At 35.5% G+C, this 25,119-nt stretch overlaps 1 protein-coding gene across 2 annotated transcripts; it reads right to left on the minus strand.

Moving 5' to 3' along the window:
• Positions 1–223: 223 nt before the first annotated feature.
• LOC113092091 (synaptoporin-like) lies at positions 224–23,234 on the minus strand. Of its 2 annotated transcripts, XM_026257688.1 has the most exons (6): positions 23,003–23,234; positions 22,816–22,881; positions 8,644–8,768; positions 4,565–4,763; positions 4,085–4,276; positions 224–2,338 (listed from the first exon to the last, which is right to left on the minus strand). In XM_026257688.1, the coding sequence occupies exons 1-6, from the start codon at positions 23,018–23,020 to the stop codon at positions 2,078–2,080; spliced, it is 861 nt and encodes a 286-aa protein (XP_026113473.1). In that variant the 5' UTR covers positions 23,021–23,234; the 3' UTR covers positions 224–2,077. The 2 variants fall into 2 exon arrangements, with proteins under 2 accessions (XP_026113473.1, XP_026113474.1); XM_026257689.1 differs by lacking the exons at positions 22,816–22,881; positions 23,003–23,234 and adding an exon at positions 11,342–11,600.
• Between the last annotated feature and the right edge of the window lie 1,885 nt (positions 23,235–25,119).

Here is a 25,119-nt window from a genome sequence, read left to right on the forward strand (position 1 = left end):
CAATGAGAAATAAGATAAGAGATTTGTATACTGCTCTGTCTTAGGAATTGCCTGCTCCTGATAAATTTAGATCTGATTACTGACTTTGTCTATTAATAAATGGCAGTCAGACAGTCATCGAATTCCTATGAATATTATTGAAACAACTGGTTCATTGTTGTGGACTGATGATTCATCAATACCATGACGGTTCTTAAAACAGAAAACACTGCAGTACGTTCAGTCTAGAGGAATGGAGAACATCTTTATTGGCTTTGCACAAAATACATTAAAGCATTCACATCCACTGATCAAAAATGCAAATATCAAGACAGAAACTCATTCACATTGAAATGCAACAGGAACCAGAACAATAACTTTAACATGTATTGGAAAGGTTTTTTTTTTTTTTGGTCTTGCTTTATAGTCTTTGTGGTTAATAAAGCCTCATGCGTTAAAATGAACAGATAAAGAATAGGAAAATACACAAGAAAGTAAGAAAATTAAGTATTGATTGTATGTCAATCACCTTGTGATCATAATAAAGGCCACAGAACAGACGATATGGCCCTGTTAGTGGGGAGAGAAATGATATACAAACTGAAACTGAAATTGAAAAAGGTTAATATGGCACAACTTCATGCAGTTCATCAATACAGTGCAAACATTAAAGAGTCATATACAGTAAATATGGAAACACAATAGTGCAAACACCAAACCAACAAGCACTGGCATGACATTATTCTGGAGATAAGAAATCCAGAATCCCAACAAACAGTAATCTAACATTTATACTGACAAATTAATCTCTGCTATATACTGTAAATTACAAAAACCTGCATCACCTACACTAGATGATGACTTAAAGGAACAGTTCACCCAAAATTGAAAAATCTCAGAAAATTTACTCACCCTCTGGGAATCAAAGATGTAGATGAGATTGTTCCTTGATTGGAAAAGATGTAAAGATATATTTAGCATTCCATCACTTGCTCACCAATGGATCTCCTGCAGTGAATGGGTGCCATCAGAATGAGAGTCCAAACAGCCCATGAAAACATCACGATAATTTAACATCACTCTAGTCCATTAATGAACATCTTGGAGAGTGAAAAGCAGAGTGTTTGTAACAAACAAACTTGTAATTGCCCCCAGGAGGGGTGTTACAAAGCAAACTAATCTACATCTTGGATGACCTGAGGATGAGTACATTTTTGGGTAAACTGTTTCTTTAAAAGTCAACATGAAATCAACATGAAATCTTTCTTAATGTATATTCATGCTCTTACAGTGAATGTTATTTAAAATAAATTTAAATAGCTTGACAAAAATGTTTCTTTGTAAACTTTCATGAAAATGTAAATTTGTTCTGCCTCTGAAATGACTTTCTTGTAGCGATGGATAGTGGTGGATGGTGTTAACCAGTGACTGAATAGCTATTGTTTTAGCAATTTCATATTTGTTATGGCTCCAGATATGTCACAATATGGAAGTAAAATAAGTTGCAGACATCAATTCATGTTGACTTTATGGCCGCCTACACACTTAAAAAAACTCTAATGGAGAATTTGACAAATAGGAATCATTTTAAAAATCGGTTCAGTTTCAAATGAAGCAGAAATACTGTTTAGATAGCAAATGGGCTGTCTCTAAAAACTTTTGGTCATAGTGACATAATATCACTTTTGTAAACTCTTCATTTTTCCCCGTCTTTGAGATGCATCATCTCAGTGGAAACCATGGATTTGCAGAGTTCCCTGCAAGAACTATTGCACTGAGTTTCCCATTTGGATGCAATGACCTTTATTAAGTAAACAGTGATATTTCAGTAAAATTTATGGACGGGTAAAGTCAAAAACCATACAATACATCTGAAGATCCCAGTCATTTATTTTATAATTTATTTGATTAATTTTACTTTATTTGTATTTGTATTCTCAACAATCAAGCCTTTATTTAGTTATATAATCAGAAATAAAGGATGCATTTTAATTTATCTGTTAAACTAATCTTTTCCTTTTCTCTTGTGCTCAGTGTTGAACTTTGCCCTTAGAAAATGGGTCCCCTGTGTTAGGGGATTACAGAGAGGCAGAGGGCATTACTGATTGGTGTAGGAGATAGGCCCACCATAATTCCCCACCTGGCTGTACTCTGATTGGGCAAAGTCCCCCGTTCCAGTAAAAGCACCTCCTGACTGATCAAAGCTTCCCTGGTTGTAGACCTGCTGGTTGAAGGCTGTGGTTTGTTTTTCTGAGGATGAGGAAGGGTACCTTGCTGCACCTCCCTTGTGCCATCCTGTCTCTTTAAACACAAACCAGATGTTTCCAGCCCACAGCACGAAGTTCAAATAACCAAATACCTGTGGAAAAAAATGCCTTGATGAATACAAGAGATAGTTTTATTCTAAAGTTCTTTGAATGAAACCAAAGAGCTTCAGCAGTTCAACAAAATATTAAATATTTAAATGTAATTAAAATGTAAGAAATAATTCTTAAATGTAAAAAAAAAATGATTTTCAATATTGCATATTATAACACATTTAAAAATATTTGTATGAATACATTTATTTAATATTTTTATTATTTTTATTGTTCATCCAAAAATGAAAACTTACCCACCCTCAAGCCATCCTAGGTGTTTATTATTTTCTTCTTTCAGATTAATACAATCAGAGTTATATAAAAAATGACATAACTTTATAATGTCAGTGAATGGGGGACAATATTTTGAAGCCCTAAAAAGTTCATCCATCCATCATAAAAAAGTGTTCAACACGGCTCTGGGGGTTAACAAAGCTCTTCTGAAGTGAATACTACATTCTATGCCATCTGCTTGTATGCCCAATTCACTGGACATTGGAAGAGGCAGGACATTTCTTTATATAACGCCGATTATATTCGCCATAAAGAAGAAGGTCATGTACACCTTGGAGGATGACTTGAGGGTGAGTAAATCATGGGGTCATTTTCCTTTTTTAGATGAACTATCCCTTTAAGGGTTGTAAATGAAAGATTAAACACCCAAATACAAGTAACATACACTAAATTGCCAAAAGTATAGGGACACCCCCTTCTAATGAACAGGTTTGACTACTTTAGTAATTTCCAAGAGAACAAATCGTAGTGTTTATGCACATAATTATATTAAAGGGAACTGTGGACTTCTATAGAAATAGTTTGGACAGGACTTTTTTCTATTCTAACATGACAATGCATCTGTGTATAAGTCAAAGGTTTAAAAAAATAAAATACAATTTAGTCACTGTGGAAGAACTTGACTGGTCTACAGAAAGCCAAGTCCTGATCCCAGCTGAACACCTCTGATGTGAATTTAAATGCAGACCTTGAGCCAAAAACTCATTACCAAACACCAATGACTTGCACATATGGGTACAGTCATTTTGGACACTTCCAAAACTGTTTAAACATAGATTAAATTAAAATGTTTAAATAGATGAATTATGTTTCCATCTTTATTGCCACAGTGTGAAAAAAAAAAAAAAACAAGTATTTTGTCCATATAGTGTATTTACAAGTCATTGGTGTTTGGTGATGAGTTTTTGGCTCAAAGTCTGCATTTTAAGTCACACCTGAGGTGTTTAACTGGGATTAGGACTTTGCTTTCTACACACCAGTCATGTTCTTCCACACTGACTGAATCAATCACTTCTTTTTTATCCTTGCCTTATGCATAGAGTCAGTGTCATGTTAAAATAAAAAAAAGGCCCTGTCCAAACTGTTGCCATAAAATTAGAAGAATTCCTTGGAACAGTGGTTCCCAATCCTGGTCCTGGAGAACCACCAACACTGCACGCTTTTGGTGTCTTTCTTATCTGACACACACATTTGAGGTCTTGGAGTCTTCACTAATGGGCTGATGAGTTGGATCAGGTGTGTTTAAATAGGGAGACATCTAAAATGTGCAGTGTTAGGGATTCTCCAGTGAACCATTGCCCAAGAACATCATTATATGCTTTAATATAAAGATTTGTACTCATGGAAATTACTAAAGTAGACAAACCTGTTCATCAGAAAGGAGTGTCCCAATACTTTTGCCAAAACTGTATGTTGCTAGAGTGGTGTAAACTGAGTTACTCATGCCGTACCACAGATGTGTTCAGGCCAGACCATCTGGGTCCGTACACTGAGCTGCATTTGTTGGTCTGCACCTTACATGCAGACATGAGCAGAACCACCTCATCTGGATCAGTCGATGCCTTTACATCTGAAAGACCTTTTGCCCAAGCAGATGAACTTACTAGCCACATAAATGAGAACACCACCGTCACTATGAAGTCCTGGGGAGCATCAAGAAAGCATGTTACAGTACATGTATTTCATTTTAAACTCTGTAGCTAATTACAAGAAATTTTATCACTAAATTAATTACACACTAAAAGCTCTACACTTAATTACTATGATTTGCATGCATGGATGATTTACAGTATGCTAAGTATGACTACATTTAGCGTGTGCGTTTTACAGTATAAACACCAGCTCATGTCTTGTTTATTAATCTTCTCTAATAGCAAGGCTTCGACAGAGATTCAAGCATTAAGCTTGTCTAACATAACACCAGGGCTCACAATGAGAGGGCCACGGTTGTTTTCACGGTACTTGTTCTGGAAAAAGATGTAGACCACAGTAGCCAGCAGGGAGTACAGGAAGGAAAAGACAGCAATGGTGACAAAGAACTCGGCAGAGGAGGAAAAGTCTCCAATCAGGTAAAGTCGCTCTTGTCTCCTTCCCTCACACATTGGCACATCAAATTCCACCCGGTTCAACCTGTTTCATGTAAGGCACAGAAACATGGTACATTTTTAATACAATTTGTGGTTAGACTAGGTATACTTTAGTGTCAGCATTTAATAACTAACACTGGATATTAAGATATAGTCTCTGTCATAAGGTCACTTTCATTCTTTTCTATATCTGCCTTGTCCTCCTTTGATAACTATAAAGTTGAAGCCCAGCTTTACTGAATACAGTGAGATCTTAGGGCTACTTCAAAGCATCACATTGCTGTGGGCATCTTGCATTTCTGCTTGACCTTTTAGGGAAAACAACAACAACAACAACAACAACAACAACTTGGACACATATTATTTACTATAAAAGAGATGTAGTCTTGTCAAAAATATTTAAGTTAAGGTGGTGATTCATTACAGAACTCTGTTGTCTTCTGTTCTTTAAACTGACAGCGTATGACTTCAACTCTCTTACCACAATGGATAACAATGAAGACAGGATCTGGTGCGTGATTCTAGTGTATGTGTCAACCTCTTTATTGAGTGCAAATAATTTCTCATCTTTGAAATTGCTAAACAATGGAAATTGCTTGAAATGGAAGATATGGCTTAGCCTTCTAAATCTTCTATTCAACCATTAATTTATTCAAACATACAAATGCCACTGGAAATATGGAACATTTATTAAATTGTCAATTGGTAATCTGATAATCAACCATTATCTACATGTATTTGGGTTATGAAAGCACTGAATGCACTTAGATTCACTGATTAAATAGATTAACAAATTAAATTTTATATCTCTACTGTATACTGTATACAAAATATCACAAAATGAAATAAAATTAAAAACATACTTTGTTTTAAATGTATGGAAGTTTAATTCATTTTAAATTAAATGTAATTTCAGTAAAATAAAATGAAAATATTGAAAAAACTGAAATGACTGGAAGAGGCAGAGGTCTGCTTATCTCTTATGATTGGAAATGTATTCCTTTACCTTCTCTGGGTATTAACAGCTCCTTTGAATCACATTCAGTCACTTTTACCCACCCTTTTAAAATCCATTTTGTAGTTGTTTATCGACCCCCAGGACCACAAGGTAACTTCTTGGATGAATTAGATGTGCAGCTCTCAACCTTTCCTGAGGATGGTACTCCCCTAACTATGCTTGGAGACTTCAACATTTACCTAGATAAACCCCGGGCTTTAGACTTCCACACTCTGCTTGCCTCTTTTGATCTTACAACAAAATGGCTACTCACGAATCAGGCAACCAACTGGACCATATTTACACATGACATTGACCATGTACTGGTTCCTCCACTGCACAGCATGGATCACTTCCTCCTCACTCTTAACCTCAACATGGCTCCTGACACATCACATTCCTCTCCACATGTCATCTTTCGACGTAACCTCGATGCTTACTCTCACCCTTCTGTCTGTCTGCTATGGTTTTATCTTCGCTTCCTCCCCCTAAACAGTTATCATCTCTTGATGCCAACAGTGCTACTGATAGTTTCTGCTCCACTCTTACATCTTGTTAAGACACTGTCTGCCACTTGTCTTCCAGGCCACCCGTACCACCCTTCTTCCCCTTGGCTGTCTGATATTCTCCAAGAACGACACAGGGCTGCTGAAAGGGTATGGCGCAAATCAAAAAATCCTACTGACCTTAATGTGTATCAGTCACTTCTCTCTTCCTTCTCTGCTAATGTATCCACTGTTAAAAAGACATACTATCATAACAAAATTAACAATTCGTCTAACTCTCGCATGCTCTTTGAAACTATAACCCCATTTCTTAAGAAACCCACCCTTAACCCATCTCTTTTAGAGAAATACAGACCGATTTCCCATCTTCCTTTCATTGCAAAAACACTTGAACAAGCTATGTTCAAACAAATCTCTGCCTTTCTTACACAGAACAACCTCCTCGACAGCAACCAGTTTGGATTCATAAGTGGACTTTCAGTTGAGACTGGCTTCCTCTCAATTGTTGAAGCCCTAAGACTGTTAAGAGTGAATTCCAATCTTCAGTACTTATCTTGCTGGATCTTTCTACTGCTTTTGACATGGTTAACCACCAGTTCCTCCTGTCAACCCTATTGGCAAAGGGCATCTCAGGAAACACACTCCAGAGGTGTGAGTCTTACCTATCAGATAGGTCCTTCAAAGTATCTTGGAGAGGTAAGGTGTCTAAGTTCAGACATCTAACTACTGGGGTGCCTCAAGGCTCAGTTCCTGGACCACTTCTCTTGTGTGTCTAGATGGCATCACTAGGTTCTGTCATTCAGAAACATGGCTTTTCATATCACTGCTATGCTGATGACACTCAACTCTACCTCTCATTCCATCCTGATGATCCAATGAAAGCTGCTCACATCTCAGCTGGTCTAACAGACATGTCTTGCTGGATGAAGGACCATCACCTTCAACTCAACCTTGTTAAAACAGAACTGCTTGGGGTTTCATAAAATCTCATCACAATTTCACCATCCAGTTAGGCACATCGACCATACCTCCTTCAAAAACTGGCAGAAATCTTGGAGTTGTGATTGATGATCAGCTAACTTTCTCAGAACACATTGCTAAAACTGCCCAGTCCTGCAGATTAGCTTTATTCAACATCAAGAAGATCAGGCCCTTTCTTTCGGAACATGCTTCACAACTCCTTGTTCAAGCTCTTGTTCTGTCTGGGCTGGATTACTGCAATGCTCTCTTGGCAGGTCTTCCAGCCAGTTTTATAAAACCTTTACAATTAATCCAAAACGCGGCAGCAAGATTAATTTTTAATGAGACAATAATAATGCATGTCACACCTCTTGTTTATAAATTTGCACTGGCTACAAATATCTGCTTGCGTAAAAATCAAGGCATTAATGTTTGCCCACAAAACCACCACTGGGTCTGCACCCCTTTACCTAAATTCATTACTTCAGACTTATGTGCCCTCTAAAAGCTTGCATTGCTTTATTGTGCCATCCCAAAGAGGCACAAAATCACTTTCACAGACTTTCAAATGAAATGTTCCCTACTGGTGAGACTTAATCTGAACAGCTGACTCCTTTGCCATCTCCAAGAATCGGCTAGAAATACATATCTTCCATCTTCATTTCACCCTCTAACTCTAGCACTTCATTTCTAATTATATTCTTAAATAAAATAAAACTTGCCCATTTTAGGCATGCAATCTGTACATTTTCTAAGTGCTTGTCTTCTTTAAAAAAAGAAAAAACTAAAACTAGCTTCTCCGATCTTTTTGTATTCTATCTGTTTATTTATTATACAATTAACAAAAGCCTCTAACACTAGCTTGCTCTATTCTTTTTCTATTCTATGTTTTCTTTTTATTTATTATATAATAAAAAAAGTCTTGCTATACTGTGATAAGCTAATCATTGCTCTTTTGTTGATATAAGTCACTTTGGATAAAAGCCTCTGCTAAATGACTAAATGTATATATATATATATATATATATATATATATATATATATATGTGTGTGTGTGTGTGTGTGTGTGTGTGTGTGTGTGTGTGTGTGTGTGTATGTCTATCATATAGACATATAGCAATAGTAGTATATAAAACCATAAATATTGTTATAATGTATGAACAATCTATGTTGAATGAAAAAATATTATAGTGAACCTGAATATCTGCCCAATTAGCACAATCAATTCATTAAAAAAATTAGTTCTGATGCTGTGAATCATGTTTCCATTAAAAACACTGAATCCAACTGTGCTCGCCAGGAGACAAATCTTGTAACTGACGGCACACAGAGAATATAAAGATGAAACCATTACCACATAATCAAATGCCCCTGTGTATTAGAGTATTGAATTAAAGCCAGGCAATTATCTCTCTATTGCTCTGCAGATAATATGCAGGGGTGCTTTAAATTAGCCTTACCTGAATGGGTAAGCAAAGTTGATGCCAATACTGAGGTTGCTGTCTGACTTGTTGATGCAGTCCACACTAACCCGCAGTTGCCCAGAGTAGCCTCCACATGTTGCAAATGCAAAAATGGCAAAAAGCTAATGGAATATAACAAGCACAACAGTTAATATAAGAATCATGACATTATTGTATCAGTTTACGGAAATCTAAGTTATAAGTTAAAATAATTGTTATTAATATTATTAATTTGCTCAAAATGCAGAGTTCTGTGGGTTACATTGTTAAGCCAGTATAGGTTGCTCCAAGTAATTGTTTTTACAAGTGAGTCGTTCGTCAGTTTATTCAGTCATTCAACCGATTCTTTCCAAACTTGAAAAACACAAACTTACATCAATAATCTCTCATATGGTCATATGTGCTATAAACTAGTTTTAACGTAACAGAGATGTGACATCATTTCAGACAACAAACTCTTTTTCATGACATATTATTTTATCGTAAGTCTAATTACAGAAGAAGACAAAAGTTTTTGTAAGCATTGCCCCGACCTGAAATGACGTTACCAGCATTCATTATAAAAGTTCCATGTTAATGTTATATAAAAAGAAAAGTGCTTAAAAGACATCGTCTTACTATTAGAGTTGCTCTAATCACCATTATTTTATTTAAATACTGGATTAGCAGCAGTAATGTGAGGCTGATCAATTTCAGTTAAGTCTGAGCCTCTGTAAACAAGCAATTAATTCTCATCCGGAGTGTCAAGCACATTTGCAAAGGATGTGTGTAAAATTATGAGGCCTGAGCATCATTCATAATAGAAACGACACTCACCAAGAGGTGTTCTCTGTCTCTCTGTCTCTCAGTCTCTCTTAACATTTTTCTCTTTTACCTTTCCAGATACCTGCCTCTGTCCCATTCCTTCTCGAAGTTTTTCTCTTTATACATCCATTACCCCTTTTTATTTAGGCCATGGATCTATTGTGAAGGCTAGTCTTATTAAGCACATGCTCAAGCTGTCTGAGAGCTAAATTCACTAGCATAAAACACATTTCTGTGACACTGATAAGAGAATAGGCTCTCTGTGGAGGTAATACATCTCAGTGAACCCATATACAAGTCATTCTGCAGATTTGCCTGAAAAAATCAATGATGAGCATATTTTCAAAATTCAAGAGAGACCATAATGTGAAAGAATGAAAGCGCACTGATCAATATAGTGCTCAAAGTTCATTATTTATTTGTTTGTTTTTTTATAATATTATTCAAAATCATTATTTAGCTGAACGACATTAATGATTTAATAAAGTGTCAGGCAATGTAACAATGATAATACAAAAAGACTCACACCACTTGTTGTTTCTATAATTCTGTCAGGCCACTCAAACAAACAGGACAACATGAAATCAACATTTAAATGACATATTACTGTTCAAAAACTTTAATTTTTTTGAAGCACACATTAAATTGACCAAAAGTGACAGTAAAGTCATTTATAATGTTACAGAAGGTTTCTATTTCAAATAAATGCTATTCTTTTAAGCTATCTAATTATAAAATAATTTTGGAAAAATGTGCGCATAGTTTGCACAAAACAATTATACCCAGAACCGTTTCTACATATAATGTTGAAATAAGACATGTTAATATTAAATGTTACTTAAGCATCAAATCAGCATATTAAAATGATTTCTGAAGGTTTTGCCATAACACATTACGTTTTGAAATCTATTAAAATAAAAAAATATATTAAAAAGAGTAATTTAAATTGTCAAATTTTTACATTACATTATCACTGTTTTTAAAGTATTTTTGATCAAATAAACAAAGCCGGTCTTCAAAAACATGAATAATTATTAATGACCCCAAACTTTTGAATGATTGATTTGTATTTGAAAGGTAGTCTATAACATTTTAAAATATATACCATATTTAAATATGTTTTACAGATTTTCCACAAAATCAGATGAGAAAATATCGGAAACCAACATTTAAGAGAGTTTTTCAGACTTCAGAAGCTCTTTTAGGGCATATTATATATTCATATTGGACAATAAATCTTGCTTAACTTTTTAATATTCACTCCTTTATCAGTCTATTTTTAATAGTTTTACAATCTTATTACTTTAAAAGTCTATTCAGGATACAGGTTTCAAACATGATACCTTCAACGATTAATAACCAGAATGTCACCATGGTAACATAAAGACAGATATGCAATGAACCTCCTCAACCTAATCACAACAATCCATTCAACTACAGAAATTCTTGCTTTTTTTCTAGTAAACCAAAAAAAAACAAAAAAACAATGGCATAGATACAGTGCGAATCCAAGGACCTCTTCTTCTACTCTGCAAGAAAAACTGGAAACTAAATCGCCTTTTTAACACCATATTTCATTGAGTGTGAACAATGACTCATTCATAAGCTAACAGAAATAGACATTTCACCCATTCTGAATTACGAATGATTCAGACAAATGATGAGAGCAAATGTTAGCACCTAAAAAGGTCTCCAATGAATGGGATGTTGGGAGAACTGGAGTCTTACTGTTGTTTTACAAGAAACTGCATGACAAATCTCACAAAAATTCCACATCTTACAAGAAAAACAACCATAGAAGATGGTTAATATGAAGTCAGTTTAACTCTATAACCGTTTTACATCTGATGGCTGCTACGAGATATACAGAGATTGTGAAGCCTGGACTTACCGGAGCAAATATGACCATACACATTTAAAAGCAAAAGAGAAATCCAGCTTCAGAACATATTAGATGTATCTTCTCCTCGTCTCTCTCTGCTCGTCTTGTAGTGTGGATGGTGAAGGGGGGAATGTGAGCTCAGGAGAGGGATGGTGCTTCTGCCGTGCTCTCTAAGTATAACCCTGCACTCCCTCTTTTGCTCTGAGGACGGGGGGCTGCTCTAGAGTCACAAACACACAGAGGGTCTCCCCAAACCACTTCACAATGAAGTCACATATCATACTGGACACTAAATGCTTCAGTTTTGCATTGAAATAAAAGAGATTGTCCATGCAGAGAGATTTGTAGCACAGTGGTCTGAGTGAATCACCAGTAATAATAAGCGACAGTCTCAGCTACATAGACTCGATTTAGTTTTACTTCTGAGAAATGTCTTAAATAATGCTAATATGGTGAAAGTTATTTAATTGTTAAAATGTTATATTGCACTTTCAGATTTTTGATTCATTTGTTGTCCACCCTATTATGCAGTTTTTCAACCACAGTTTGATAAAATCAAGAATATTTTTGTTTTTAAAAACTGTGTCCCTCAAAAATGTTGTACACATTTAGACTTAAACTGTAAAGATTTTTTTCTTTAACAACTAATTAATTGATTATGTGTTTTAAAAATATATTTTCAAAAATATATATAACTAATATTATATAATATAGGAATAAAGGACCTTTTATTACTAATGTACACACACACACACACACACACAATATATATATATATATATATATATATATATATATATATATATATATATATATATATATATATATATATATATATATATATATATATATATATATTATCCTGTTATGTATTTGTCCTTGACAGGATGAGCATTTTTCAGATCTGCCCCTTATATGCCCCTTTTGTGATGATACAGAAAGATACTTATTAAAGTATATGCCATTTTTCTAAAGTTTCAAAGCCTTAAAATGTGTTATAGTATAGAAATTTAGTGGCTGTGTATTAGTACTTATAAAGCACATATTCTATATATGACCATGTTCTATGTCCCTAATCCAACCCAACAACAACTACCTTATAACTATTAATAAGCACCAAATTAGGAGTTTATAGAGGCAAAAGTCAAGGTTAATGGTTTGTTAATTGGACCTTAAAATATAGTGTAACCAAAAAAATAAAAAAAATAATAATAACAATAATAAATAAGTAAATAAATAAATAAATAATGTTGTGTTTCATCCTTTCAGGATTGAGTTTTTAAGCAAGACTCTTTAACTGGCCAGTGTCCTGCATACTTTAGTTCCAACCCTTATAAAACAGAACAAGCTTATCACAGTGTTTAGAATTATTTGTAAATTACAGACAGGTGTGTTTAATTAGGGTTGGAAATAATGTCTGCAGTACACTGTGCATCACTGCAATAGTGTTGTATGTTTTGAGAATGTTAGATGACATGACGATAACAGCTTTAGAGTTTATTGTCAATGTCATGTAGATGCCTATTTCAGATGTGTAGAAAATGCCACCCCTGCTAATAAACTACATGATTAATTACCACAGCTCTTAATATAAGACAGCACTGGCCTGTCATTATGGCAAAAACAATGATGCCTTCTCAAGGCTAACCACAAAATGCCTGCTCACATATCATGCCAAAAAAACTTGGAAAAGCTACAATCATTAACAATGAAGCTTATGTCTAAGTAATGGAAATAAGAATTTGAGTCTCACGGTGTGTATTAGAACACCTCAACATACCAAAACTGCTGCTGAACTTCACACCAGCAAAAACTTTCCATAACTTTTGTCGCTTGACTCTCATCACTTGACACACCCACATTCCGTCGCCAATGGTCACTGTTGCTCGTGTCGCTGGAAGTCACCAGCTTTCCAGTGAAAATTAATGGGAGAATGTCGCTCTGTCGCTGGCGGTGTGAATGGGGCTTAAGGCCGTGCATACCCTATGCAATTTCATCAAAGTTTTTGTTAAATACTGACTCTGCAACTGCAACTTCAAGTCAAAGCTCAGGATTTATGTTCTAACACTATACGGTCCAATCGACAAGCTGCATCTGGACTGCTCACACTATACGGCAAAATAACATTGGACTGCCTAATAGGTTGTGTTTATTAAAGTCTACACACAGTGAACATGATTTGACCAAGTACAACATGTTCCTGGATCAACATCCTTGTTTATCCAGGAACATCATTCCAATCAACCAATACAATTTGAGAGATCACTTTTCAGGAAATGTCAGTTTTAGGCTTACAACCAGGATTAGGGGCATCTACACCCTTTTTAATCAGCTATCATTTCCCTCTGATTTTAGGAATAAATTATGGGTAAGGTTATAGGTTTAAGGTAGGGATTGGGTAAAGTCTGTATTTTTGTCAGTAATGTTGATCCAGGATCAACAAAAGATGTTGATCCAGGAACATGTCTTACTTGGCAAAATCACGGTGACCGTCTACACGTTGTGAGGAAAACTCCCCATTAAATTTAGGCCAGTCATTTCATAGCTCCACTTCAAATACGAGGGGTGACTAAAATATCTGACTTGCCAGAAAATCCTCGGACCATCCAACTGCTGGTCGGAAGAGGCTATTTTCCTCTCGTTACCCCCTGCACACTGCACATCAAAAGAAAGCTGAAATTCTTCCTGAATCAAAAAAGACAAATCAGCTTAAAGTCAGACAAAAATCGCACAGTGTATGCCCGGCCTAAGGATTCCCCAGTGTGGCCTTTTAGACTCCACTTGTCTAGTCCAAAAGCTGAGATCCTATTGTGATGGATTTATACACACACCGCAAGGAGTCCAAACCTGTGCTGATGCAATCAAATGAAAGTGTGTCTGACAGCAGCAGAATCACACTCGACTTTAGCGGAATCTAATGGACAGGTGTGAAAAACTCCCGTAAAACAGATGAGCAGTGTGTGGGAGCTCGACAGCCAGTTGAAAAGACGCTTTTCTCAGTGACCCATATGTGCATAGCACCTGTTGAGCTGGTAATGAGGAGAGGTGTTCCCTCTTTCTCTCTCCCCACCAGAATATCTTCACAGTTTCAGAGTAATGAGATGACTTCAAACTGTGTCAAACAGAAACTGTGTCATGCTTCAATCTTCAGTGGAGGCTGTGAGTGACCTGGGGTTTGGGGAATGCCTCACTTCAATTTTAAGATGAAGAGCTTCAACAGAAATAGAAGAACTACTGGTAAGGTAAAAGTTGAAGGTACCAAATAGTATGTGCCTGTGGCTTACTCTTCAAATCCCTATAGAGAAATACAGATTCTTTACTACAAAAAATTTAATGGTAGTGGCTAAAACCCAATAATAAGCCCTTGTGTCTATCCAAAAAAAGCAATCACACCATAGCTATAACAGTTCATTCTCTTCAGGTAATTTCTTCATTATGTAAAATGCTTTCATATTTGGCGGTCCTTTAAATATTAAAGGACCGCCAAATGCTCATTTATTATTTTCTTTGCCATTTCTATGGCAAAGAAAATAAGAAATAGTTGTCCAATAATTTATCTTTTAAAGTCATCTCTATAAAGTAATGCATTATGATAAACAGAGTATGTAAACGCTCTTCATGAAACACAAGTGAACCTAAAACCCTCATTGTTATAAGGAAGGAACCGATAAAACCACACTGAAGTCAATCTCTCTAATCTGAAATTTGATATAGGGTGTCGTCATTTTTCTGTACTGATTGTGCCTTACAGTATGTCCGGATAACCAATCTCAGATCAATGGCAACAAATGCATTTCAATGAACTCAAAACGTGCATCTTAAAAACCCCCTACACCACCGTGTCACTGCGAAGAGCTCCTACAATCCCTTAATGATGTGTCAATCATTCAGCCTCAGTGAAACCAGAACTACACCAGAATCAGGGCTGCTAAACAACTTCAGAGACTCCACTGACTCACACACACAGGGCAAAGATATCCACACATATTCCCAAAAAGGTTGAATGCAGTAAATAAAGAAAATCATCCTAGTGGGAGATATGCTATGCTGAAATGGATTTAAAACCCTTGTTATTTTGTGAATTTAGCATATAATTAGAAGAAGTCAAATTTTTCATAATTTCAGGTGCCTCTAACTGTAAAAAAAAAAAAAAAAATATATATATATATATATATAAGATGAATACTCTTAGATGCCTGAAGTCATAGTGCTTGGCTGGTACTTCATTGTTTGAGCTTTGGATCTTACCACTTTCATATTTCACAGCTGAGTGTATCAGACAGACCAAAAGCCCTTTGAAACCGTGCTTGAAATTAATTTCTTCTGTGGTTAGTATTGAGTTACAGAGGGAAGTATTTATTTAAACCCAATGGTCTTAGCCTGAGAGACTTGAGGAATCCAATTTATGTGGATCGGTAGAACACGTCAGAAAGGTGGCCCTGTATCGACAGTGTACTGATGGTCATCAGAGAACTGTTTTTTTTTTTTTAAATGTGGCTTCAGCACTGAGCTCAATGTAATAGAGGTCTAAAAAAAGGGACTACAGCTCTGTGTCTGAAGTGGAACAAGCAGACTTGCCATATGGATTTATTTTATGGTACTGTACTTTCTTGGTGTTTTGTTTTCAAAGCTTGAAAACCTCATTACATTGTACAGAAAAGATTCACACAAGTTTGGAGCAGAGTATATATATTTAACTTGAAATTCTAACACAATTAAAACTAAATAAACTAAAATATATGCAAATAAACCGACTCTATACTGGACATATTAACTACATTTAATACATGTACTTTTTTTTCTTTTTTTTCTTTTCTTACATTGTCATTATTTTCAAACCCTGTGACCATAACTTCAAATTAACCCTTCTGCTGCCCCCATCTGTTTTAGTTAGGAAATACTAACCTGTAAATGGAACTTCCATCAAAAATGGAATGAGAAAATATACAAAATACAATAACATATTTAGATTTAGAATTTTTTATTCTTTTGAAAATTATTAATAAAAATAGTGTAAATACATTTAGGTGTCTCTGAGCTGTGACATTTTAAAAGATTGCAGGGTTTAAACAATTTCCATTCTAAGCAACAAAGTAATATTTTCTAAATGGGTAAAAGCATTAGCATAAGAAGACATGAACTCAAGCCTTGTAACATTTAACATTAATATTGCTAGGAAAACAATCAACTTCTTTACCAATATTCACCCTTTTGGTCTTTTTGCCATTTAGACTGAATTGTATATTAATGTCTAAGTGGATGATTATGTAACAGTGGATGTGATATCTTACAATGAAAATGAAGCATTTAAAAAAAAAAAAAAAAGAAAAAAAGAAAAAAAAAGAAAATGAAGCAATTAGCGCCATCTAGAGGCAGTACTGAGATGAGCCTCAAAACGCTATTAATAGGCAGTTACGGTCACAGGCAGTGACAAATTTATAGCGGATTGTTTTCACTACATTTAATAATAATAAATGGAAAATAACTGTAAATAACTTACCAAATCATTTAGATATAAAACACCAAGTCAAAAAGCCTGGACTGATCGCATAACTGTACTATACCGATTGTACTGCAGATAATGTTGACTTCTGGGACCCAGTCAAGACCCAGAAAGGGCAGGTGAGTCATAATGATCATATTCTAATCTGTTCCTGCTTAAGCTACTGCCACTTACTTACTTATCTCATCTGCAGTAATTAAAGCAGAGAAACTCATCCTGTGATTCATTTTTGGTTTGTGTGTGTGTGTGTGTGTGTGTGTGGAGGTTAATAAGAGTCTTAATTAGGGTTAAGCTTAATCAACAGCATTTGTGATTTTGATTAACACAAGTAATAATGCCCCTCAAAATAAAAAGGAGGTTACAACGAGGAGCTTACAATTATACTAAATGGGACCTATTTTTAGAGGATTCGAAATGAGAAATGTGAAGCTTATAATTTTTTCCCAGCACTTACATTATTTTTCCTGTTAAAACTTGTCTATTATTTGAGCTGTAAGTGGTCACTTTAGGTTTTTAGACATTATGTTGTCATGGCAATGAAGTTGTAAAATTCTCTATTACTGTCATCAAGGACTGATGGAACTAGGTATTTTCTAAATGAAAATGAGAAATGGATGGAAAACTATCTGGGAAGAAAACAGAAAAAGTTCTCACACTCATCTCTCACACTCATCTAATTTTACCTCTGCGAAACACAAAACAAGATATTTTGAAAAAAGTTAGTAATCAAACAGTAATGGTGACCATTGACACTGAATCACGAAAACTATGAAAACTAAAAATATCAAATAAAAGCTCATTCAAAATGTTTTTTCCATAGTATTTTACCATTACATCATATTATTAATATTAAAATAAATTTTTTTACAGATTGACCCTATTAACTTCCACTGTAAGTGCCTCACTGTAGCCTAGATTAAAAAAAATAAAAATAAAATTATAATGCCACATTGTGTCACAAGTGTCAGTATAAAACAATAGTAGCACTAGATGCACACTCTCACATGAATGAGCACACGCTTGCTCAAACAAACAAGCACACATACCCCAAACACTCTCGCTTCAAGCTCTGGAGACCCACCCCCTCTCCTCTCATCCATCCCTCTGCTCTAAGTTTCTTTCTCTCACATGCACACTTGTGTGACTACCAGTGGGTGAGTGTTACGATGCCGTGGCTTGTTTATCAAGCTTTCCCAGCTGTGTTCTGCAGGGCAAGGATGAAGAGCGCAGAGAGGGGGAGAGGGGGAGAAGATTACAACAGACCCCCTGCCTTCATAGACACACAGCTATTCTGAATGAGAGAGAGAAAGCACGAGAGAGGGGAGGGAAGTGATGGAAGGAAAAGAAAAATGGAGGGAAGGAGATATTTTAATTTACATGGTACTGCTGGTGTTTAAAGCACTGAACAACTCAGAATATCTAAATATAAGAATATATACATAATAATAACATTTATTATTATAATTATAATTATTATAATTATTTCTCAGCATTATTTTCTTATTTTGTATTAGTTTAATGTATGCGTATACATATATATATATATATATATATATATATATATATATATATATATATATATATATATATATACATATATACATATATATACATACATACATATACATATATATACATACATACATACATATATATATATATATATATATATATATATATATATATATATATATATATAGTTTACATTTTAGTAATTTTATGTGCTTTTGTCCCTTTTTTTAATATTCATATTTAGCATTAATTTATTTTAAGTTCTAGTTTTAGTAATTTTGTTTTAGAAAGTTATTATTATTATTATTATTATTATTATTATTATACTTTAATAATATTATATTAATATTCTGGCCTATGAGCTGCATTTTATGCAAAAAATAAATAAATAAAAATACCTTGTACAAAAAGTTGCTTAAAGGTGAAGATGTCAGTACTAAAAATGTACTCATTATAGTGCATACCCCTAACCCAATGTAGTTCTAGGGTTTGATTCGTTTTTACAATGTAGTTGTTTAGACAACCGCCTAACAACATAGTTACTATTATAATAACTATTACCATCTGATACAATCTGAACTTATAAAGGAGAAATGAAGGACTGGAAAAGTTAGTATAGCAACTGACAGAGAGCTGCTCTAAAGTGGACTCTAAAGAGCAACATCTTCTTTACGCTGCTTTTTAAAATGATTTTGTTGGTTTTGTCAGTGGATATAGATCAGAATGCACCTGTGTCACATTAAAGCATCCACTCATCACTTATCCATGGGTGAACACACACAACACATGCTCAGGAGCGACGCGTCTGTGTAGCACTCTGCTTTCAGCCTGTATTGAACACTTCAGCATCTTTCTCTCAGACAGCGTAACACTTCCTGAATGTATCTAGTAGGTGACTAAATGCTGCTGAATGCACATAAACACACACACACATAAACACACACATAAAAAGGCCGCCAACCTTTCCATCCCCCAACTACTGCATTCATGCCACGCTTCATTCCAATGATTCCCAGTATGTGGCAAGAGTAAAAATATCCCATGTACTCTCACAGAACTATCAATCACTTCTTGGAAGATGTCAGACTGGCTAATAACAGTGGTTTAGCACTAACCAGATAACCTAATGAATGCATAAGTCCTAAAGTATCCTTTCCGATTATTTTCAGACCCCTACACACTTAAAAATAAAGGTTTCTTAATGGCATTGATGGCTTCATGAAGAGCCTTTAACATTCATGGATCATTTCCATTCTTTATAGTGGGATAAGATTCTTCAGATTATCGAAATACTCTTCGATTTAAAATGGGTTCACTATGAAAAGTGAGTATATTCACTGGAAGGAAATTTCCAGCACCCTGTTGTTTCATGAGATAATCTGTGTTGAAATTAGAAGAACACTCATTGGATGCTCCCAGAGCTCATTACCCGTCTGTACAATGCACTCAGGCCTATAACAGGCAGTATGTATCTGGGCGCTCTTTGTATGCTCCACTGATCATAAGTAGGCATAAAATCTCATTTTATTTTTTGTAATACACTGTCCTCCTTCTTTTCCTCATTTGCCATCTCCCTATGGAGTTTCCATGGCTACTTGGTCACATGATACCACAAAGCCCCTCCCCCTGCCCTGAGGTGACTGTCACAGCGGTTAGTCAGACTCGGCCACCCGACCAGGATGCAATTTGACTGTATATTTGAGCTTGTGTGTTTTTAGTATGTTTATATGCATATAGATTGAGCTGGTATCTCTGGCTTTTGTCATTCATGCTCTTTGAATCATTGGGATATTCAAAGATTTGACCAGAAGATTTTTAAGTTTTACAGTTGTACTTCTACTATTTACTATATTTTATTGGATGTTAAGTCACAAGACTCGGTTTAGCTCTTCAGTTTCTGTCTTATCCATGTGATAAAAAGGTGGGTCATGGAACAGCCGCCTCATGCGACTGCAGACACGAGATCGAAAAACGGAGAGACAGCCAAGCTTTCACAGATAAATTTCTGCACATCTGCACACAAGCAGCCAAAGCACATCTGCCCACAGCCAGTCAACCTTTCTAGTGAACTGACAAACCAACCTTTCTTCTGTGAATTTGTAAAACACCCTACCTCCTGTCAGTCAGCTTTACTTCAGTGAATCACACTGGCCTACTCAGTCTCAGGTGAAATTCTGCCACTCGGTCGAAGCACTTTTCAAATGAATTGTCTGTACAAGCTCACTGAGATATTTTGCTCAAGCTTTCATATTCAGGTAAACAAATAATATTGTGCATTATTGAAGATTTGGCATATTTGTATTGTGTTTTTTCTTGGAAAATGGATATATAATATAATATTATATAACATAATATAATATAATACATAATTTTGCACATTTTAATATGTGTCACTGGTCTTACTGAGTCATTTCAGCTCAATAATTGGCTAATTATCACAAATAATAGCTTTTGAGAGAATGAGAGAGAGGGCAAATATCAAGAGGATGGCTGTGCAGGAATTGCTGTGTTAAAAAAAAAAAAAAAACCTGGCAGAGAGGAAACTATAGAGGCAGAGACAAAACCAAAGACCGGCAGAAAGGGAGAGAGAGAGATACACAGACAGAAACACAGAGAGAAAAGCCACTGTGTGACCAAAAGTGATTAAGACTGCATGTTTCCCTGCTGATAAGCTTCTCTCTCTCTCTCTCTCTCTCTCTCTCTCTCTCTCTCTCTCTCTTTCTCTCTCTCTCTCTCTCTCTCTCTCTTTCTCTCTCTCTCTCTTTTCTGAGGACACTTCAAATGGAGAGCAGGGAGATTAATTTCCTCAGGAGAAGATGCATCGCATCATCCAATCCCCCAGCATTCAATTGCAATAATTATCCAAAATGGCATTGCCACTTATGTCTGCCTCAAATTTGCATAGCTCAGAGCCGTTTATGGTTGGTGTTGTAAATGTTTTCATTTTCACCTCTCCATACATTTGATGATGAAAAAGAGGTCTATGAGATAAATTGACTTTTTGCAGTTGTGTTGCTGAGAACATTGGGGACAGCATTGGAGAGGCTTAGTAATTCTATTCTATTCTAAGTTCTGAGGTTTTTAAGTCCAGGACAGACTTTTTTTTTTTTTTCTTTAGCACAGTAAATTAACTTAGCTTCAATCACTCAGCATGTCTTGCCATGCGCTAACAATACCATCCCATTTAAAAAAGACTATTTCTTGAATGTTTTTTTGTTCCTGGGAATCCTGCTGTTGTTCAAAGTGTCTGATAATAGGGTACTAAAGCCACATAGCAGCACTGACAGTGCAGAAAGCCTTACAGATGGACACAAATACACAGAAGCTGGACATGTCCTCAGAGATCAGATACTTGAGTCTCATCAAGAAGATTATGTCAGAGCACCAGAGTGTGACACCATGGCGAGTCGAACACACACTTTCCTGACCCACACTCATCAGATGGCCGTGGGAAAACACATTTGAGCTGTTTTCACAATAGAGGCTTTAATTAGGGGCAGGATGGTCATTTTTGGATAACACGGTTATGGGGTTACATTTCAAAATAAAAGCTTAAAAAATCCTATACTGACATTTAGTCACTCACCAATGAAGATTTATTTTAAACTGAACAGGATAAAATGGTCATAATACATCATGTTCAAAATTATTTAACTTATGTTTACTGGCTACATAAGGTATAAAACAAGAGACACGTTGTATTAACTAAAATGTCCCTGTACACTACATTAACACTGCACCAATATGACGAACAATACATACACAAGAAATACATATCAAAGCAGATGCATCAACACATCTGATTATGTAAAATAATAATGAATAAATACATTAAATCATCAGTTCTCTTACACATGGACAGACCTCGTGCAGAAAGCAAAAAAGGTCATCTGCACCTTGACTTAAATGCTAAATCCTGTCTTTCACTGATTATCTATTTACAGTTTACATTCAATTCAGACATGAAGTCTGGATGTCATCTTAAAACTTACTCCATTTACATTTACCAAATGCTTCTTTATAGCAGTAGAATGTGAGTAACAGCAAAACCCATGAAATGAATTGACTGCTGGTGCATTATATAAACCCGAGCACCTCGGTTCATGTATACAGGATTGATCATGACATCAATAGAATGTCACTTACACTAGTGAGGACTATTTTACGTTTACTTTACGCTTATATTATGTTTTAAATAAATGATACGTTTATGAAAACTTCAAAAGGGTCAATTCGGATTCTGCTTATAATAAAAACGCGCACATGGAATAAGACTCATATTATAAATAAGGCTACTTATTCAAAACTGACTGCAGCACATGATTGAAATAATAAAAGTAAAAATCACTCGCTCCCTCACACATGCCTGGACCAAGTTTATTGAGCCAATTGAGGAAAGTGAAGAAAAGAGGAGAGAGAGAGAGCGCGCGAGAGAGAGAGAAAAAACGCGTGTTTTACGCACACTTACCCATTCCAGAACGCGGATAAATCCCAAAGGTAATTTAAGCACTTGGAAAGTCCCAAGTGACATAATCTGTTTAAAAACAAATGAACACGATCAATAGCGTCATTTAATGTAGTCTGATTAGGCACAGTTCAGTAGGCTACATTTAAAACGTCTCGTCATTGTCAAATCCACAAACGCTATTTTCTACCTGATTAGCGGTTTCCATTTTCTTGTTTGAGAGAAATGCGCCTGTAAGTAGGATAGGTCAAAACCAAAACAACGCTAAAAGAGTGATGTGTCAGAGTCGCGAGCGCAGAGAGAGGAATCGGCTGTTATCGCGTCTCCGTGCGGAAAGAGCCGAGGAACTTCGGGATTAATCGTTTCTCTATACGAAGACAGCCGAGAGACCTCGGCTTTCATCAATCCTCTACTTCGGAAAAGCCGAGTACCCAGGGAAAGAGCCGAGTGTCTTCGACAAAAACCTTTTCTGTGTACGGAAAATGCCGATTGTGTTCGGCTTTAAAGACGCTCTGGACCTCCATAGAGACAGACAGGGATTGGGTCTGATAAAATGAACCGTGGCCATAATATTTTTTCTCTGTTTCTCTGTTGGATTTTCACTATGAAATATAGTTTTTTCAGACCAGAATATGTTGGGTAAATATGGCTTGAACATTCTTTACACTAATTCAAATTCAAGAGGGAATTAGTCTCTGAAACTCTCTCTCTCTCTCTCTCTCTCTCTCTCTCTCTCTCTCTCTCTCTCTGTATATCTATATATCATGTGTAGCATATAGGCGTTTATTAGGCATTGGTTTTATGTAGTTTACCATGCAGTTTACCATAGTATTTTGTAGGGTAGTTCTATGTCCAGTAACATTTGATTGAAGATCACTTAATTTTGTGGAAACACAGTACAGATTCCAACTCAGCTTCATGAAAATATGAATGAATATGTTATGCTATGCATATATAAATATTTGGTTTGCTTGTGTTTAAAATCCATTCAATGAAACTATTAAGGAAAAAAGACAACTTGACTTAATATTGATAGAAAGAGAAGTACAACTCTTATATATAAAAAAGCAAAGTGTACTAAATGTGTCACATATAATAAAATGTATATTTTTATATTTATTTATTTTTATTTATATTTATAAAGCTTATATTTGTCACCATGTATAGGCTATATGCAGTATACAAAGTCAGAAAGCTGGAATCAAGTCGCGAATGGCATAGACTTTTTAATCTTGCTTGAAACACACACACACACACCTAATTTCACTTAGATCATATACTGCTTAAAGGGACTCAAGCAGTCACTGAGAATGAGGGCAAAAAGACTTCAGGAAGTGTGAGTGTCAGAATGAAGCCTACAGGGACAAGAGCCCTTAAGAGATGTTTTTTTATTAGACACTGTTCATTTAAAGTTCACTGTGCATTAGTATGTACTTGCATTTAGATCTGCATTTGCCTGCCATTCCAAGGTCGAGTCTAGCCCGGTGACTGTTCTTTCAGTTATTATGAGAAAAAAACCAAACATGCACACACCTGATGCCATCTCAGCTGTTGCCCTAGCCTTTTCCAGTGCAAACGAAGGACTGTCAAGATCAGCGTATGTGAAATGGCAAATAACTGTTGTTTGCATGCATACATTTTGGTGATACAGAAGAAGGCCTAAGAATATTCCTTACAGGTGCATCACACAGACAGGTGTCCAAACTCATCACACCCTGAGACTGCAGAACACCTGGGTTCAGATGCCTTTAGGGACAAACAGAGGTCAATTTGATGCTTATTACTGAGAGCATGCATGTTACACTCAGTGTGCCAGTCACTCTGAATATTCTCTTCTCTTATTTTATTGTTACACTGTACTATTATAGTTTTTTTGTTAATATTTTGGATTAGACTTTATTTTTGTTTTCATTTTCATTTGAAAGTTTTTGTAATTTTTTGTTTTGTTTTTAATATATATAACTTTTTTTTATTAAGCTTCAATTAAATTTGGGTTATTTTTAGTGCTTTATATTAAACCACAGGGTAATAAAATAAATAAACGTTTTATATTTTATCACTTAAAGGGTTAGTCCACCCAAAAATTTTAATTATGTCATTAATTACTCACCCTTGTGTCATTCCAAACCTGTTTTGTTCATCTTTGGAACACAAATGAAGATGTTTTTAATGAAATCTGAGAGCTCTCTGACCCCGCATAGACATCAACACAACTGAAAACTGAAACATTGGTAAAACAATCCATGTGAAAAATCAGTGGGTCAACTTCAATTTTGCAAAGCTACAAGTATACGTTTTGTGCGCCAA

The sequence above is a fragment of the Carassius auratus genome, unplaced genomic scaffold, assembly GCF_003368295.1.
Source record: "Carassius auratus strain Wakin unplaced genomic scaffold, ASM336829v1 scaf_tig00214456, whole genome shotgun sequence".
Classification (NCBI taxonomy): Eukaryota; Metazoa; Chordata; class Actinopteri; order Cypriniformes; family Cyprinidae; genus Carassius; species Carassius auratus.

Coding starts and splice junctions, on each gene's coding strand:
- LOC113092091 (XM_026257688.1), bottom strand. Junction 8,769..22,815: donor TTATCCGCGTTCTGGAATGG/GTAAGTGTGCGT, acceptor ATATTCCATTAG/CTTTTTGCCATTTTTGCATT. Junction 4,277..4,564: donor ACAACCGTGGCCCTCTCATT/GTGAGCCCTGGT, acceptor GATGCTCCCCAG/GACTTCATAGTGACGGTGGT.